This window comes from Macaca nemestrina, chromosome 1, assembly GCF_043159975.1.
Source record: "Macaca nemestrina isolate mMacNem1 chromosome 1, mMacNem.hap1, whole genome shotgun sequence".
Taxonomy (NCBI): Eukaryota; Metazoa; Chordata; class Mammalia; order Primates; family Cercopithecidae; genus Macaca; species Macaca nemestrina.
In genome coordinates this window covers 112266687-112284175 of record NC_092125.1, presented here as the reverse complement: position 1 = coordinate 112284175, position 17489 = coordinate 112266687, and the positions used below count along the sequence as shown (strand labels likewise).

The 17489-nt window shown below is 51.6% G+C and overlaps 2 protein-coding genes across 8 annotated transcripts; one reads left to right on the top strand and one right to left on the bottom strand.

Moving 5' to 3' along the window:
- The first annotated feature begins 370 nt into the window (after positions 1-370).
- Positions 371-6242, top strand: LOC105479035 (nudix hydrolase 17). Of its 6 annotated transcripts, none has more exons than XR_011607989.1 (7): positions 371-3265; positions 3452-3635; positions 3865-3890; positions 4030-4122; positions 4726-4824; positions 5021-5206; positions 5597-5735. XR_011607989.1 is itself a non-coding variant. In XM_011736816.3 (7 exons), exons 1-7 carry the CDS (start codon positions 1555-1557, stop codon positions 5757-5759), a joined length of 726 nt encoding a protein of 241 aa, XP_011735118.1. In that variant the 5' UTR covers positions 371-1554; the 3' UTR covers positions 5760-6242. The 6 variants fall into 6 exon arrangements, 4 of the variants coding, with proteins under 4 accessions (XP_011735118.1, XP_011735114.2, XP_011735115.2 ...); XR_011607988.1 differs by having other exon boundaries at positions 5000-5206; XM_011736816.3 differs by having other exon boundaries at positions 371-1578; positions 5070-5206; positions 5597-6242.
- LOC105479037 (protein inhibitor of activated STAT 3) lies at positions 6006-17177 on the bottom strand. 2 transcript variants are annotated; one of them, XM_011736818.2, is made up of 14 exons: positions 17026-17177; positions 13905-14322; positions 13663-13747; positions 13370-13420; positions 13042-13132; positions 12068-12202; positions 11779-11884; positions 11124-11197; positions 10815-10975; positions 8498-8631; positions 8249-8417; positions 7938-8071; positions 7717-7754; positions 6006-7202 (listed from the first exon to the last, which is right to left on the bottom strand). In XM_011736818.2, the coding sequence occupies exons 2-14, from the start codon at positions 14317-14319 to the stop codon at positions 6936-6938; spliced, it is 1860 nt and encodes a 619-aa protein (XP_011735120.1). In that variant the 5' UTR covers positions 14320-14322; positions 17026-17177; the 3' UTR covers positions 6006-6935. The 2 variants fall into 2 exon arrangements, with proteins under 2 accessions (XP_011735120.1, XP_011735119.1); XM_011736817.3 differs by lacking the exon at positions 17026-17177 and adding an exon at positions 16310-16441.
- Positions 17178-17489: the final 312 nt, after the last annotated feature.

The following is a 17489-nucleotide window of genomic DNA, read 5'->3' as shown; positions in this document are numbered from 1 at the left end:
GAATTTGGCATATTTAGATCCATTGCTATAATCTCCCCTCATCAAATCTTGGCACTGGGAAGAACCTTAACAGGATTAATCATCTATCAGATGTATCTGTATCCATAAAGAAGTTACCCACACCTATGGTTACCTACATCCCTGGCAGTAGGAAACTTCTTCCTAAGAAGTTAATTTTATTTTCAAATGTCTATGCCTGTTCTTTATTTTGTTGAGATAGATAGATAGATAAGATAGATAAGACAGAAAATTTGTTGTTGAGACAGGATCTCACTCTGTCACCCAGGCTGGGGTATAATAGTGCAATCACAGCTCCCTGCAACCTTGACCTCCTGAGCTCAAGCGTCCTTGCACGTCAGCCTCTGGAGCAGCTGGGACTACAGGCATGCACCACACATACCTGGCTAATGTCTTCTTTTTTTTCTTTTGTAGAGACGGAGCCTCCCTGTGTTGCCCAGGCTGATGAACTAATTTCTAACACACACATAGTGTAGGGAATGTGAAAGGCTATCACAGAGTAGAAGAAAAAGTTATTTTGAGGGTTAGCAGGTAGATTGTCCCAAGCAGTCACACTAGAATCTGTGGACTGAAGCCACATTTGCCAGCTCCAGGCTTCTAACACATCTGAAACTACGTAGAACAGCTAGCCCAATGCCTGGCATATGATAAGCATACAGTAAATGAGTACCTTCCTCTTCTCCATGGTTCCTTAAAACTGGCAACGCTAAATTGTCTCTCTCAGTATCATGGATATAATTTGTCCCAGCAGCTTTAATTCATTTAAAGCAGTTAAATGTTGTTTTATAATATCTTCAGTTTGGTCTCACCAATGTGTTTTCTAATTCTTTAAACACTTGAGTGCCAAACAATTGCCAGCCACCATACTAAACACAACATACAAAGATAAGTAAGACACCATTTCTGCCTTCAGACCAGTCACCATCATTTACTAAGCACCTGTTTGTGCTAAGTACTGGGGTAAGCCTTGGAGTTGTAAAGATTAATAAATTTTGAGCATACAGTCTAGTAGGAGGAGACAAATAAGTACATAAGTACCAGGAAGTATTGGAGGTGCTACAGTAGAAGAGTAACTCCGTACGGAGAGGCCAGAAAGGGAAAAGGGTCAGGCAGGAAAGGGAACACAGAGAAAGTGACAATGTATAGTTTGAAAGATGAGGATGTTTTATTTGCAAACTATCTTAACAAGGTATTAATAACCAGAATACACAAGGAGCTCAAGCAATAGCAAAAAGAACAAATAATCCAACTTTAAAATAGCCAAAAGATCTGAATAGGTAGTTTTCAAAAGAAGATATAGAAATGGCCAACAGATATATCAAAAAATGTTCAACATTACTAATCAGAGAAATGGAAATCAAAATCACACAGATATCATCTCACCCCAATTAGTTACTTTTACCAAAAAGAAAGAATGAATGCTAGTGAGGATGTGGAAAAAGGAAAGCCCTGCCTGGTACACTATTGGGAATGTAAATTGGTACAGCCACCATGGAAGACTACAGAGGTTCCTCAAAAAACTAAAAATAGATCTGTATGCTCCAGCAGTTCCACTACTGGGTATGTATATATATCTCTCTCTCCAAAAGGAAAGAAATCAATATATCAAAAAGATACCTGCACTCCCATGTTTATTGCAGCACTATTCACGATAGCCAAAACATGGAATCAACCTAAGTGCCCATCAATAGATGAAAGGCTAAAGAAAATGTATATATTATTCAGCCGGAAGAATGAATGAAATCCTGTCGTTAGCAGCAACATGGATGGAATTAGAGGTCACTATGTTAAGTAAAATAAACCAAGCACAGAAACAAATATTGCATGTTCTCTCTCACATGGGAGCTAAAAAAGTGGATCTCAAGAAAAAAGAGAATAGATTGGTATTACCAGAAGCTAGGAAGGATGGGGAGGATGAAGAGAGGTTGATTAGTGGGCACAGATTAATACAGTTTGAAGAAATAAGACCTAGTGTTGGATAGATCAGCAGGGTAGCATAGTTATTAATTTACTGTACATTTCAAAACAGCTAAAAGAATAATTTTGATGGTGGCTCAATCCTATAATCCCAACACACTGGGAGGATCAGTTGAAGCCAGGAGTTCAAGAACAGCCTGGGCAACAGTGAGATTTCATCTTTACAAAAAATTAAAAAATTAGCCAGGTGTGGTAGTGCGCACCTGTAATCCCAGCTACTCAGGAGGCTGAGGCAGGAGAATCGCTTGAACCAGGGAGGTGGAGGTTGCAGTGAGCCGAGATCGCGCCACTGCACTCCAGCCTGGGTGACAGAGCAAGACTCCGTCTCAAAAAAAACAAAAAAAGCCAGGCGTTGTGGTGGACGCCCTGTAATCCCAGCTACTTGGGAAGCTAAAGCACGAGAATGGCTTCAACCTGGGAGATGGAGGTTGCAGTGAGCTGGGATCACGCCAGTGCACTCCAGTCTGGGTGGTGCGAGACTCTCGAAACATCACTCTGGCAGCACTGTAGAGGATGAACTGGTAGGGGCAAGACTATTTGGAGACTTGCAATAATATCTCAGGCAAAATATGAGGAAGGCTTCAACTAGGGCAATGAATGAAGGCTGGAGAGAACATGAGTTTGAGGAAGTTTAAGGAGATAGCATCTGCATACTTGGTTGCCATTTGGGTGAAGTGAAAGAAGGAGAAGTGGTCTCGAAAATGTTATGTGGCGTGTTTCGCTTGGAGATAATGAATTCAAAGTGATGCCTGCTGTAACAGGTGTGCACAGTGCTGTAGAGGGTGCTTACAGTTCAGCTTAGGGCTGGTAGGAAGTAACATGTGAGTCCTGAAGTCAGTCGGTCTGGGGGTCATTGTCCTAAACAGAGAAGATAGGAAGGAAATAGGAGCTGAGCTTTTACAGGTATTCTTTGTGGTTTAATATTATACCCATGGGTCATCCTCAAAAGATGTGCCCGGATTTCCCGGGGACTTTCGGAAACCCCGCTACCTTCCGACCCAGCGGAACGCTCCAAGAGGAAGCGTCGCTAGGCCACCAGAGGGCGCCAGGCGGGCCGCAGCGACCCCAGAGTCGCGTTATGGCCGCGGCGCGGGTACAGCTGCTCCTGTCCGGGCGTCCGGAGTCGGTGAGCTTCGCACGGAGTGTGTGTGGCCTCCTGGGAGCCGGGCCAGGGCTCGGGCCGTGGCCCATTCACTGCGGCTTGAAGCGAGGACGGCTTGTCCTCTCGAGCAGGCCCTTCCCAGGCGCCTCCGCTAGGCTTCCGCTCCAGGTCAGCAGAAAGGGGCCTCAGAGCGGGGGTGGGGGCAGTGAAGGGCCGAAGACGGGGACTGAAATCGGGTGGGAACTGGCGGCGGGGACCCCGCCTCCAACGCGCGTAGCCCCATTTTTGAAAGTCACGCCCACCCAGTGCCGCCCCACTTCTGAAGCCTTAACCCAGCTGGCTTCCTTCTGCCAGCGACCCCCTTTCTGCCCTTTTGCGGCCCTGGACGGGCGGCCCAGGGTTCCTGGGGCTGAGCTGCCCACAGATCGAGGTGTGGACCTGGGTGTGGCCGTCATTCTGCAGTCCAGCGACAAGACTGTCTTGCTGACCAGAAGGGCACGCACCCTCAGCGTTTCCCCCAACCTCTGGGTACCCCCGGGTGAGTATTCTGGGGACGAGGCCCCACGTACAGAAATTTGCCCTTTCCCCGCAACAGTGTTTTCCCCAGTCTCAAAAGGATAAAGTGGGCCCCAAAATGTGGCATCTTCATAGCCACAAGTGACTGCAACTCCCTGTGTCCACTGGAGGGGAGAGAAATGTCAACAGTGAGTGGGCGGTCCCTGGTCAAGACCACCACCATTCACCTGTTGGCCCCGCTGTTGTTGCAGGTGGGCACGTGGAACTTGAGGAGGAGGTAACCAGTCAGCTGATCCAACCTGAGCCAAAAGACCCATGCCTAGGACCACCTTGGGTGTGGGCTGAGGGAGGGGCAAGCAGGAGGACTTGGAGGAATCAGGCACTGGCCAATCTGATGTGTCCTCTCTGACTCCCAGCTGCTGGATGGAGGGCTTCGAGAACTTTGGGAAGAGTGTGGACTACACCTGCCCCAGGGCCAGTTCTCTTGGGTCCCTCTGGGTTTATGGGAGGTGAGACAAGGAGCTGGGAGAAGCCCCTTCATATTTAACCAACAGACCTCAACACCTACCCACCAAAGTCCATAGATCAGCCCCTACCTGCCTTGGCTACAAGGGAAACAATAGCACATAAGTGGGCTGGAGTCCCCAAATCCATAACCCTCACCCATGTCCCTGCTGTGTCATCTATACCATCCATGCCCTCAGCTTTTGGCCACCATTTTGTTTCACCCTAAAGCTGTATTAACAAAGTCTCAAAAAGTGACAGAAAGGGCCGGGTGTGGTGGCTCATGCCAATGATCCCAGCACTTTGGGAGGCCGAGGTGGGCGGATCACGTGAGGTCAGAAGTTCGAGACCAGCCTGGACAACATGGCAAAACCGCGTCTCTACTAAAAATACAAAAATTAGCTGGGCGTGGTGGCAGGCACCTGTAATCCCAGCTACTCTGGAGGCTGAGGCTGGAGAATCGCTTGAACCCAAGAGGCAGAGGTTGCAGTGAGTCAAGTGGTGGTGTGCACCACTGCACACCAGCCTGGGTGACAAGAGCGAAACTCCATCTGAAAAAAGAAAAAAAGTGACAGAAAGTTCTCACTTTTGCTGTTTTCTTTTCCTAGTCTGCCTACCCTCCTAGGCTGAGCTGGGGTTTACCCAAGTACCATCACATTGTTCTGTATCTACTTGTGATCTCCCAGGAATCACAGCAGCAGCTGCAGGTAGGGCTGGCAGTGAGGGAAGGAAACAGGGCTCAGGGGAGCCCAAGCAACCTGGTTCTGCCTGTGATTGGAAGCTGGGCGGCAGGGGTGGGGGGAAGGGGGCGGTGGTCAGAGATAACCAAGAATGTGCAATACCCTTTCCCGTTGCGCCTGCCTTTCTCCTTGAAAAGTGCAGGTAGGTTTTGATCACGAACAGGCATCCCAGGGAGAGGCAATGACTGAGGGGTCACCATGTCTGACCCCAGGCCCGGATCCAACCAAACCCAAGTGAGGTGAGCGCCCTTATGTGGCTGACACCAGATGTAGCTGCTGCAGTGGCTGCCACAGAGGATGGGACAGAGACACCCAGACTTCTCCCCCAGGACCTACCACCCTCTGTCCTGTAAGTAAGAGCTTCTCCCTCAGCCTCTAATACACCAGCATATTCATGTTGAGAAGTACAGCGTCTATCCTCTCCTCAGGATGGAATTTGGTGGTGTGGGGAGATTTAAAGAGAGTGGGTCAGGTGATAATTAAGAAGGTCCATGAGATCTAAGACACTGACCATCAAACCCCAAGGATTCGTGCTCTAACTGGCTAGCATTGAAGGTCTAAGTGTCAGTTCTAACAGAGGGGTAAGTCATTTAACCCTCCTTGAACCTGTTTCCTTTCTGCAAAAGAGATCAACACCCACCACCTCCTGTGGTAGTTGGGAGGATTCGGGGACCTCACATACATGTAAGTTCTTTGTAAGCTACAAGGCACAGCCCCAACAGGAGTTGTCACTATGCAGTGCACTGGAACTAGAAGAGGATGGAAGAGCCCGACCTCTGGTCCTGCCCATGTCCACCCTGCTGCGGATGATCCCAACCATGGCAGAGGGCAAAGAGAGAGTCAGCACTGGAACCAAGTTTGCCCTCAGGCTCTGGCTGCAACATCTGGGCAGGGAAAAGTGAAAAGGGACTGGAGAGCTCCACAGCACTGGGCTGGAATGGTCTGGTTTTACAGGCATGGGGGAAAGGAAGGAAGGACAACCTCTCTGGGAATTCCTCCATGGAACACCCCCACCGTGTAAAAGTGCAGCTCACCTGGACCCAGGGCCAGCAAAGGAAGAATGGAACATGGACCCTCTTCCCCCAAACCAGGGCTCTGGAAAGTGAAGTGTAACATCCCCTCCCTAGCCCATCTCCGTGACACTCACAGAACATTCACAACCTTTATTATGGGTGACAGCTTCACTACAACTTTAGGAATAAAAAGTAAAATTACAACACAGGTCTCAGGCCTTGGATGAGCCTGAAAAAGAGGACTGGGAAGGAGGGCACAGGGTCCTCCCACCTCCCTGGAAAGGTGCAGAATGAGCCAGGCCTAACCACAGGGCCATGAGCCTCTAGAAGCTTAGGGCGGAATAAGAAACACTGTGAACTTAAATATATAAATAGAGAGAGACCCAAGCAATAGGCCGGGCCTGACTCCCAAACCACTGGGGGATCATGGCTAAGGCCTTACATCCTCCTCTGTCATACTGGAGTAGGAGGCAGGGGAAGTCATCTTTGGAGTATTTTGGTTTTTCTTATTTATGTACAAAAAAATCCACATCCACAATCCAAAATAAAGTTCTCTGTCCATCTCTGAAACTGCCTGTCTCAGTTTTTCCACCTGTCTGTGTGGCCAAAGGGAAGGGAATGGAATGGACATGAAGAGACAATGGATGTGAAGAAGAAATAGAGCCATGGGTTTGGGGGTAAGAAGAGAGAGCATTTGGGGTTCAAGAGAGGTGCCCCTTTCCCAAGAGGCTCTAGACACAGTTGAGGCTGAGGGTTCAGCCCTTCTCCCAGCTCACATCCCATCCCATTTACCTCCCACTGCCTAGGTTAACATACCCAAAGGAATGTGCCACCATCTAAAGAACATTTCCAAAAACAAACCCCAATGTCCTTAAAAAGAGGTTAAATATTAACCCTTTGGGTGCTGGCCTTGTCAGGCAGAGATGAGGCCAAAAGTAGGCATCTGTGAAGGTCTGTCTGGCCCTTGGCCAGAGCCAGCAGAGGGATCAGAGTAGCTGGGGTTGGGACTCCACAGCATACTTGCTCAGTGTTGGGGGACAGTGAAGTTTCCATACTCCAAGGAACTCAGTCCAGGGAAATGATGTCTGACCGACAGCCAGTCAAAGAAGGACCTGAGGGTAGGGGTCCTCCATGCCCCTCCCTCAAGGCTCCCCCAGGGGCCACAATGCTGCTGACACGGCCAGGAGGGGGCGCCGGAGTGGCACTGCGGTGGGAGCTCCCCAACGTGGGGGCCAGTGGGCCCAGAAAGTGAGAAGGGGTCCCTCGGTACTGGAAGAAGTGGCCAAGGGCATCCTGCTCATCTAGTGAGGTGATGACGGAGGGGCCATAGTGCTAGGAATAATCAAGGACATAGTTTAAGATCTCATCCTGACTTCCCCACCTCCCAGTCACTCATCTCAGAAATGCCGTATGGGGGCAATCAACCCCTGTGGATCCCAAGGTATTCTCTGAGAAAAGGGAGAGCCTCTCCCTCTTTCCCCTACTTCCCCACACCCTTCGCCTTTCCCTGCCTTGAGAGCTCCTCCAACTTGCTAGGTTCTTGGCGTTGTGGGTGTCTGAAATGTGTGGAATGTCCGGTTAGGGCAGGCATGGTGCTCTAAGTGCACACGGGGGTGGGGGTGAGTAGGCCGGGGCAGAATAGTAACAGGGGATCTACGAAGGAGGCCTAAGTAGGAATCTCAGGAACTACCAGTGGGGCTGAGGAGGATAATAAGCTACCTACACCCCACTGCCCTCACAGAAAAGCAGATTTACATCCCCAGAGATCATAAGAGAGGGAGGGGTCCCATCAGTGCCTAAAGGACACTTCAGAGATCTGAGATCTTCTGAAGAAAGAACCACTTACCTGACTCTCTGTCTGAAGAAATGAAAATAAATCTAAACCTAGCAAGAAAAGAAAAATCAAAATCAACCTCCTATCTGACCCCTTTACCACCAAAAGACAAAGCACTTTGGACTGTGGCCCCTTGCAGGAGAAGCAGGAAGCTTTGAGAAGGAACAGGGGTTCTGATGTAGCTCTGGGGAGGGTGTGACAGTGCAGGGTCCATCTTATGATCCATGTCATACCTTGGATATCGGCTCCCAGTGGGAAGGCAGGTGGGTACTCATGTAGTGGGAGACTGGACAGGAAATCCCCACCCAACGCACCCATGGCAGGGCTCCTTAGCACCGAGGATGGCTGGTGGCCAGACGTCAGGACTCTGTGGGTAGAGAAGAGCTGAGGCAGCCAGCAAACCACAGATGCCCTCACCCAGCTCAGGTCCCCAGGTTCCCTCTCTGTCCCCTCCACATTTCTCTTGCCCCAGGCTTTGTCCAATGATCATCCCTGACTTCTTCCCCTGTCCCTTTTGCCGTAGATTCAGCCTATTTTCTCATACCCTTTGCTTCCAGGTAGGGCCGGGATGGCAGCTGAGGTGACAGAACAGTGCTTCTTGGTAGGGGGCAGATCCTCCTCATCTGATGAGCTTTCTATTGTCAAGTCAATAACTTCGACCTTCTTCTTATTCTCTGATGGATTTCCCTCCTGGACTGGGCTGTACTGGAGGCCTGCGGATATTACGAAGACTATGTCTCAGAGAAGAGGCCATCCAAGATTTAGCTTAGCTGGGGAACAGGGGGTCACTCACCATCCAGCCCATACCCTGGCGGGGGGCAAACCTCAGATGCCTCCTTCTTGGGTTTCATTGGGCACCAGGATCCATCTTCCATGAATTGGATCTCATCACAATCTGAACAGGAACTAAGAATCTCCATAAATAAACTGGGGGAGGAGAGAGATGAAAATTCATGGGGCTGGGAGATGAGCGGAACAGTAGCCAGAGAGTTCTATAACTCGCCTTCCTGTACCTCAGTTTCCTCATCTGTAAAATAAGGACATTATCCATCCTACTGGACCTCTCTGAGTTGTTGGAATCAAGTAACAGAAGGTATGTAAAAGAGCTTTGCAAACTAAGTAACAGGTTTTAAAATAAATACAATCTGAGGCCGGGTGAAGTGGCTCACGCCTGTAATCCCAGCACTTTGGGAGGTAGAGACAGGTGAATCACTTGAGGCTTGGAGTTTAAGACCAGCCTGGCCAACATGGTGAAACCTCATCTCTACTAAAAATACAAAAATTAGCCAGGTGTGGTGGCACATGCCTATAATCCCAGCTACTTGGGAGGCTGAGGCACGAGAATCGCTTGAACCCGGGAGGCAGAGGTTGCAGTGAGGCTAGATCACACCACTGTTCTCCACCTTGGGCAACAGAGCAAGGCTCTGCCTCAAAAAAAAAAAAAAAAGGCCGGCGCTGTGGCTCACACCTGTAATCACACTTTCAAAGGTCGAGGCGGGTGGATCACCTGAGGTCAGGAGTTCGAGACCAGCCTGGCCAACATGGTGAAACCTCATCTCTACCAAAAATACAAAATTAGCCGGATGTGGCAGCACATGCCTGTAATCCCAGCTACTTGGGAGGCTGAGGCAGGAGAATTGCTTGAACCCAGAAGGCAGAGGTTGCAGTGAGTCGAGACCATAAGACTGTGCCATACCACTCCAGCCTGGGCCAGGCATGGTAGCTCATGCCTGCAATCCCAGCACTTTGGGAGGCCAAGGTGGGAAGATCACTTGGGGCCAGGAGGTCGAGGCTGTAGTGAGCTATGATTGTGCTACTATACTCCAGTCTGGGCAACAGAACAAGACCCTGTCTCAAAAACAGACAAATAAACAAACACAAAAAAAACCGTCGGGGGGGACTGGGAACAAGAACCATAATGTAGATTCCGAAAAGGGGTTAAGACTAGCAAGATCAAAAGATCAGAACTTCCAGGCCCTCAAAAGAACCTTACTGCAATGCTCAGTGGGAAGTCAGATAGTTGTTATAGGTGATATACTATGACAGTTCAGTACCGGCTCTGCCACTTAACAATGTAACCTTGAGCAAGATTCAATCTCTCTCGGCCTCAGTTTCCTCATGTGTAATGATACTACCTATCTCATAGGGTTATTGTTTTCTTTTTTTTTTTTTTTCTGGGTGAGTGTCACTAGCCAATCAAAGGATTATTTCTTTTTTTGAGACAGGGTCTCAATCTGTTGCCCAGGCTGGGGTGCAGTAATGCAGTCATAGCTCACTACAGCCTCAAACTCCTGGGTTCAAACCTTCCTCCCCACTCAGCCTCCTGAGCAGCTAAGACTACAGTCATGAGCTATTATACCATGCCTGGCTAACTTTCTTAATTTTTTATAGAGAGAGGGTCTTACTCTGTTGCCCAGGCTGGTCTCAGACTCCTAGCCTCAAATGATCTTTCCATGTCGGCCTTCCAGTGTTGGAATTACAGATGTGAGCCACTGCACCCAGTCCATAAGCTTATTGTGAGGTTTCAATGAGATAACTCATTAAAAGTACTCAGCAAGATGCCTTGTATATACTAAGTTCTTAATATTGCCCTCCCACTCCACATACCCGCACATACACACACACACACAAATTGGCAAAAGGGATAGATAAGGTGAGAACTGGGGTTCATGTGAGGAGAAGTAAGCCATATAAATTAAAAACCCTGAAGGAGGTGGTGGCTAAAAAAGAAATATAGACTGGGTATGGTGTCTCACGCCTGTAATCCCAGCACTTTGGGAGGCCGAGGTGGGCGGATCACCTGAGGTCAGGAGTTCAAGACCAGCCTGCCCAACATGGTGAAACCCCGTCTCTACTAAAGATACAAAAATTAGCCAGGCGTGGTGGCACGGACCTGTAATCCCAGCTACTCAGGAGGCTGAGGCAGGAGAATCGCCTGAACCCAGGAGGCGGAGGTTGCAGTGAGCCAAGATTGCACCACTGCACTCCAGCCTGGGCAACAAAGTAAGACTCCATCTCAAAAACAAAGAAAAAGAAAAAGAAAAAGAAATAACAAAGAAAAGAGGGTCCTAGCAGATGTCCTAGGTTAAGAGGAAGCAAAATGGCCCTACCCATCAATGATAAGAGATTCATAGGGAGCCTTCTTGTCACACACAGGACATGTCCACGTAGGCTTCTTCTCATTCATCTGGAGATAAAGGGCAGCATCGAAGCTCTGCAGGTGGGCGCAGGTGAGGGCACGACAAGGGACAGTGAGGCGCATCTTCCCTAGCTGAGGAGAAGCAATTTCTCTTGTCAGAGGCTCCAGTCTGGTTTCATCCCAGAAAACTTCACTCCAGTATTCCTAGGAACCCTCATCAAAGTCCACAGGCTAAACCCAACTCCCTTCCCACCCTGTTCCCTTCTCCCCTTTTACCCACCGGGCACATGAGTGACACCCGGAGACTCGTAGTGGCCACCTCACTGTCAGGGTCAGCAGTCAATTTCTCCTTGACTGAAACAAAAGTGAGGCCAGAGCCATGGGGTCAGCAAGGCTGGAGGCAGCCCAGGAGCTGGTAAGGCCAGGAACAGATGGCTCTGGCTGAGAGGGTGCTGGGTGGAGCGTCTTTGGGGGCCAGTGGGACGTCACGTGGAGTGGTCTGGGATATGGATGATAAAGGCTGGGTGTGGGGGATTTTCCCATCCCTGAAGATGCTTAAACATAGCTGGGTGACACTCTGGCTATGTTAGAGATGATGTGGAGGAGTTGAAGCATCATGTGAGGGTTAGATTAGAGGATCCCTAAGATTCTTTCCAGTCCAGAGAGCCCATATTCTAGCACGGCTGGAGTTAGGGACTGTGAGGTGCAAAGCAGATACATAAATGGAAATGCAAGGGTGTCACTCACTGCCTGGGAGTGGTCCAACTTCAACTATAAAGACTGGAAGACTGGTCGGGGTAGAGGGGGAGGGATGTGGTTCATGTGAGAAGGAAGTAAGTTGTCAAAAAAGAGGTACGGGTTTAATTATGAAGACTGGAGGGCCAGGAAGACATGGATCCAGATCAGGTGGGGAAGAGAGGAAAGACGTTACTCACTCAGTGCCCGCGAGTGGTCTGGGTTCCGGATTCCCTTTGCTCTAAGTTTTTGTAGAAGGGTTCCTGCAGTCAACTGCCTCACCAGGTACACAGACAAGGAGTAATTCTACTTGGAGGTAGGGGGTAGACAATTAGCCTCTGCTTCTCATACCACCACTGCCCACTTTTGTTCCATGAGGACCAGAGACAGACCCATAAAGAGAAAAGTGCTTCCCCAACCCAGGACACTGGATGGTTCCCCTTCACCCTCAGCAGGCTTTTCCCGGCACCCTGCTTTAGCTGTGCTCACCCGTCCGAACTCAGATGACCAATTGACCACAATGGTGTTGGGAACAGTGGCTGAGAGTCGAGCCAGAGGTGTGATGTTGATGGGGCGGCTGGGCCTCTTGGGCTCAGCCCCATTCTTGGTTGGGGGAAGGTAACCCTGGAGAAGGGAGGGACCGGTCAGTGGAGAAGTGGCTCTGGGAAGGGGCTCTGCTCTTTCAACAAAGGATATCTTGTCTCGGGTTATTCACTCCCTGGAGGGAAGGCCAACTCCCTCACTCACTGACCAAGGGGATGGAGGCCCATTCAGTGGCTCACAAAACTGGAGCACTGTCTCGGGCTGTGTGTGGGGTTCACTCCTGGGGAGAAAAAAGGAACGCACTCACTGAGTCCCTGAGGAGGAGGAATAAGGATGCCTCACCTTTTCCAACTCTCAGCTCTGGGGTCATGACTTATAAGTCTTTCTGGCCAGGTGCGGTGGCTCACGCCTGTAATCCCAGCACTTTAGGAAGCCGAGGTGGGCAGATCACCTAAGGTCAGGAGTTCGAGACCAGCCTGGCTAACATGGTAAAACCCTGTCTCTAATAAAAATACAAAAATTAGCTGGGCAGGGTGGTGGGCACCTGTAATCCCAGCTACTTGGGAGGCTGAGGCAAGAGAATCGCTTGAACTCAGGAGGCAGCGGTTGCAGTGAGCCGAGATCCCGCCACTGCACTCCAGCCTGGGTGACAGAGCAAGGACTCTGTTTCCAAAAAAAAAAAAAAAAGAAGTCTTTCTTAAATCTCGGGTTGAACTAATGTCCTCCTCCGAGTTCTGACAGAACCTTTGTTCAGCCCTATCTTAATACTCTTGAGATGATATTGATTCAGTCAGTAAACTGAGCACCTACTATGTACCACGCACTGTGCTAGGCATACCTCTTTCAGAACAGGTTTGTAGTTAATATTTATGAACTGAAACGGTAAGGGATAACTGACAGAAGAAGGGGAGAGCATTTACCGGCAGGGGGCACAGTTTCCCATTGACCTTGACAAAGAGGTTGGGGGGAAAATAATCTTCCTGGGGGCAGCTGGTCTCACAGAGACAGAACCTGGTAAGAGATGAGAAAGGAAGAAAGACTGGGAAGAAATTTCTTTAGCTGAAGCTGGCAGAGAGACAGGGAACCCCAGAAAATCAGTCATAGATGTCTGGAGCCCTCAGCATCCAACAAAAGTCCCAGGGCTGCAGTAGACAGTGGCAGAGCAGGGACATCTTGTAAGGGTATCTGTCATACTCCTACTTCACTCCTACCACTAATGCGTACCCAGCATAGGGAGGATGAACTCACCTTAGCTGCACCTGTATGGTATAATCACATTTGGCTCCTGGCAGAACCTCTCTGTAACAAGGAGGGAGACGAAGAGGTATCAGCATGTAGCCCCCAGAGGGCAGGGGTGAACGCACAGAGAGGCTGAAAGTTAGATGTCCGGAGGATAGAGAAGAGACACACAAAAGAACGAGAGACAAGTAGGTACAAGAGGATGGATAGGGAAAAGCGCAGGGCAGAAGAGAAGAAAGTCAGAAAGCAGAGTCCAGGGGTAACCCCCCAGGGATGAGGGAGGAAGACTGGAAGAGATGTACCTGGATGTAAGAATCTGCTGCACTTGCTGGGGTGTGAGGGCAAAGGTAAAGTGCGCTTCCTCAAACCGCTGGCTAGAAGTGGATGCTGAGGATACAAAGGGGCAGTTATTCCAAGCCCATGCACAGGCAGCCACAGAAATCACCCCCATCCCAGGTCACTGATCCCATAGGACTAAAGCCTAAGAAATGTCTGGGGAACAGGTAGGGAGTCCAGAAGACTAAGGGACCACAAAGAGCCATACCAAGGGTGGTGGGCCGGATGAGCTCCCCGTAGACTTCATAGAAGGGCAATGGTTTCATGGTGACATCAGGGTGCACAGGCTGGGCCAGAGAGGGGTGCATGTCCACCTCACGCTTGGGGCCCAGCAGGGTGCCAGGGGCCAAGAGGGTTGGGGGAATGGGAGCTAGAGGACCAGGGGAGCCTACAGGAGAGGTGCCAGGAGGCAAAGAGAGAAGGGAGAGATCAGAGGGCCCCAGGGTCTTCCGGGGAAAGCGTCGTCGGTAAAGCTCTTTGATCTTCATCTGGACGCTAGGGGCACAGCTGGACTTCAGGAGGTGCAGGGCCTTGGCCAGGAGCTCGTGCTTCCGCCCACTCTTGTTCCGGCCAGCAAAGCCAAGAAGCACCTGGAGCTCAGACACCCGGAAACTCATCACCATGTGCTGTGGAGAAGAACAGAGAAGCTTGAGAATCCTCCGTTGCACAGGCCTGCCCTGCCAAGACATGGGCTGAGCTACCAGGTGGGCAGTGCCTTTTTCCCTCCAGCACTGATGGGAAAGATGATGCTTCGCAGCTAGTGGATTACTGCCAGGTAGTCAACCTATCCAAAGGGACATCTCAGTCCCACTTTAGCAACCATCAGGTCAGCATCATCACCACCCCCTGCCCACCCCAAGCTTGAGCAACACTGTCTGTCTCCCCAGGCCTGGAAGTGGCCAGAGTGGGGCAGGGAATGGCAGACAGCAAGCCACCCTCAGACACACCTCCAAGTCTATACAGCCTCCCGCCTCCAACCCTGCCTCTAGTCTGGACTCTCCTTTAAGCTGCTTATCTCCTCTCTTGCCCTTTCTCAGACACTCAAACTCATCCCAGCCTCCTGGGAAGAGGATAGGAGACAGGGAGAAGGAGGGAGAGACAAGAGGATTCAAGCCAGACAGCCCCACGGGGAAGAAAGGGGCCAGGTGGCTGGAGGATTGTGCCCTTCAGCCCACCCCTCCAAACCTCCTTAATTCCTCAGCTATTTCCCCCAAGCCTCTGAAGCTTCTGTGGGCCGGGGTTTTCAGGTCAGGGTTCAATGCTCATTACTCCCCCAGATCCTTTCTTGGAATCATTAATATAACCGCCCCCTCCCCACAACTTAGTCCTATTTTTCTGGAAGGGAAACAGGACCAAAACTTAGGTTGAGGAGATTAACAGTGATTCACTGAGTCCAAGTATCCTGCCTGTTTACTCTATCTGCCAGGAACCATTATCTGGCGTCTCTCCTACATAGAGAAAATAATACTCCTGTACAACCTACAGCCCCCCTACACGGGTGGAAGAGGAGCGGGCAGAGCTCTAAACAGAGGCCCTGGGTGGATGAAGGAAAAGCCTCTGAGTCAGGGCACAAAATCGCAAATTTCCTGAAGGTAGCTGGGCCCAGTGGCTAGACCTCCAGACTGCCCAGGACCATAGCTCCATTTCAAAGGGCAGAAGAAAACCAGGAGGCATGGGGATGAACTCGGTGGTTTAAGGTTCTATGAGATGTCCTCAGACGTGGTCACCCTCCAAACTCTGTGTGGCAGAAGGAGGGGAGCGCTCTCCTTAGAGGGAGGACTCCCTTCTGTGAATCTCTAGGAGATCCTGTCATGGGCAGGGCTTGCTAGCCCTACACAATTCTTCTCACAGGAGGCTTTGTCTTGGACCCCTTTTGTGGAATGTGATGAGAAACTTGCTCCTCTTTCTCCCCATCTTTATCTTCTCTGTCCTGTCTTATTTTTTCCATTAGCTTTCCCTATAACTTCCCTCCTTTCTATCTCATAGTTTCACATGCCTCTGCCTCTGCCCAAACATCGCGATTCACTAAGGCAGGACCTTCCTCTGAGCCTCCAGGATGCTTCTGCCCCACCCCTCGAGGTATCAGCCCGCACAGCCCCGCCCCCTGCATCTCAGCCGCCTACTGGTATTTCCCAAAGCTCGGATCCCGAGAGTAGCCCCAAAGACCCTACCCTTTCAGCTGCCTTTCCCCCGGAGCCTCCCCTACATCTGCCCCGCGGTCCCATCCCTGCATCTGCCCCCTACTGTCGCATCTCTTGGCCTCGATCGACTCGCCCCCAGTGCCTCTAGAGCAGCTTTTCCCCCTGGCCCTACCCCAACAACTGCCCCTACTACTAAATCCGACTTCTACCCTTCGTCCCCGCCCCCTGCGCCTCAGCCCCCAACAGCTGCAATTCCCCTCGGCCCCACCCCTACATCTGCCCCGCAGCCCCGCCCCCGGAGCCCCGCCGCAGCCCCTTCCTCGCTCTCAGCCACTTCTTTCCCATCCTCAGCAGCCCGTGCCTGCCACGTCGTCGGCGCCCACCCGAGCCCCGGCACCCAGTCTCGGTCGCTTCCCGGACACGGCGTACCGCCGGAATCAGTCCAGATGGGGATGGGGGAGGGGGCCGGTACCTTTAATTCGCCCAGCTCCGCCATCTTGAGACATCGCAGGCGCCCTAGCCGGAGCCGGAGCTCAGGCCCAGGGACCGGCGCACAACTCTCCACCCCGGCGCCGGCCGCAAATGCCGCCTGCTCCGCCCCGTCCGGCCCCCTATACCTCCCCTTCCCGGCCCCGCCCGCCTGGCTTCGGACTAGCCCCAGCCTGAGCCCCTCCCTCCACAGCGGACCCAGCAGCTACACGTCTGCGGCGGGTTGGCAGGACGCGTAGCCCCGGAGGGAGTTTATGGCCCCCAAGATCGCGGGGTCCCCTAGGGCAACGAAGAGGAGGCGGGTCCGAAGTGCCTGGTGGAGGGGGGCTTTGCCAGGGCAGAGTTGGGAGGGGACAAGCTTTTAGAGAGCCAAAGATACTTGAAAGATGGAGGGAAAGTATCGGGAACTGCTAGAGCTCAGAGAAATGGGGGAGGGGGTAGCGAAGTTGGAGCGCAAACCCTCATCTCCATCTCTACATAAGTTTAAGCAACTAAAATCGAGAGGTCTTCCAACTCGGGAAATGGGCGAGCGCTGATCCGTCTTAGGGAAGCCGTGGAGTCGGCATTCAGTTCAAGACAGCTATACTCAATTCACCCTCTCCTCCTCCCCCCCAACACCAACTACAATGCAGCTCGTGGTCCGATCGTAGGACTCAAACTCAGCAGCAAAAAAAGTTTGGTGCGGGGAGCGGGACTTACCAGCACAGTTGTGGGAAATGGAGAGAGGGTTCGGGAGGCTCAGAGGGCGGGCTGGAGAGGTGGGGGCATGGGGCTCGGCGCCGCTCCTGCTGTCCGCACGGCAGAAGTTCGGTCCAGCGGCCGGACGCGGCGGCCGCGGCTCCGCCCGGGCCGGAGCTCCGCCCGGCCTAGCGCTCGGGCTGGGGCCGCCCCCTCCACGGGAAGCCCGCCAGGACCGCCGAGAGGGAAGGGGGGCGGAGCTCGGGCGAGAGAGGGAGGGACTCAGAGCCTGGCGCTGGAGCGATTAACTCCTGGTGTGAGTGGATCTGGAGAGATGAGATCCTTGGATCCCATCATTCTCACTACCTCTGTGACCCCTCACGCTTATGTGTGGGATTGGGGTGGTGGCACGCTGCTGCTAAGGCCGTGTGAGCCAGGTGTCTGACCGTATAAAGCAGTCTTCCTTGAAATGACAACCGTCTCTC